The 258-nt window shown below is 50.4% G+C and overlaps 1 protein-coding gene across 1 annotated transcript in view; it reads right to left on the reverse strand.

The window, feature by feature from the left end:
• Positions 1-258, reverse strand: part of LOC100742760 — an 11,920-nt gene that overhangs the window by 4,785 nt on the left and 6,877 nt on the right. The window contains 1 exon segment of the mRNA XM_033322072.1: positions 1-41. This exon segment is cut by the window's left edge and continues 502 nt beyond it. Within this exon segment, the coding sequence (XP_033177963.1) occupies positions 1-41 (41 nt within the window).

The raw sequence follows: 258 nt of genomic DNA on the forward strand, positions 1-258 counted from the left end.
GTCGGGTCGCCCTTCATGTACGCGCTTCCAGGGGACTCGACCTAAATTACCAATCTCGTTTAACAGAGATATCAATCGTTCGCGCATACCTTAGATTCGGTGCGATTCGACCTTCTTCGCGTCTTTCCGCCGCTCTCCGTTCTTTTTTCTTTCTTCTTTTCCTTTTTTCCCCCTCTCAAAATTACGACTACGAACGACTCCACCGAGTGACCGAACGCGAGAACTCGTCGATCGTAACTATCGGGCTGGCAGCTAAGC

The sequence above is a fragment of the Bombus impatiens genome, unplaced genomic scaffold (assembly GCF_000188095.3).
Source record: "Bombus impatiens unplaced genomic scaffold, BIMP_2.2 scf_0549, whole genome shotgun sequence".
In the NCBI taxonomy this organism is placed as follows: Eukaryota; Metazoa; Arthropoda; class Insecta; order Hymenoptera; family Apidae; genus Bombus; species Bombus impatiens.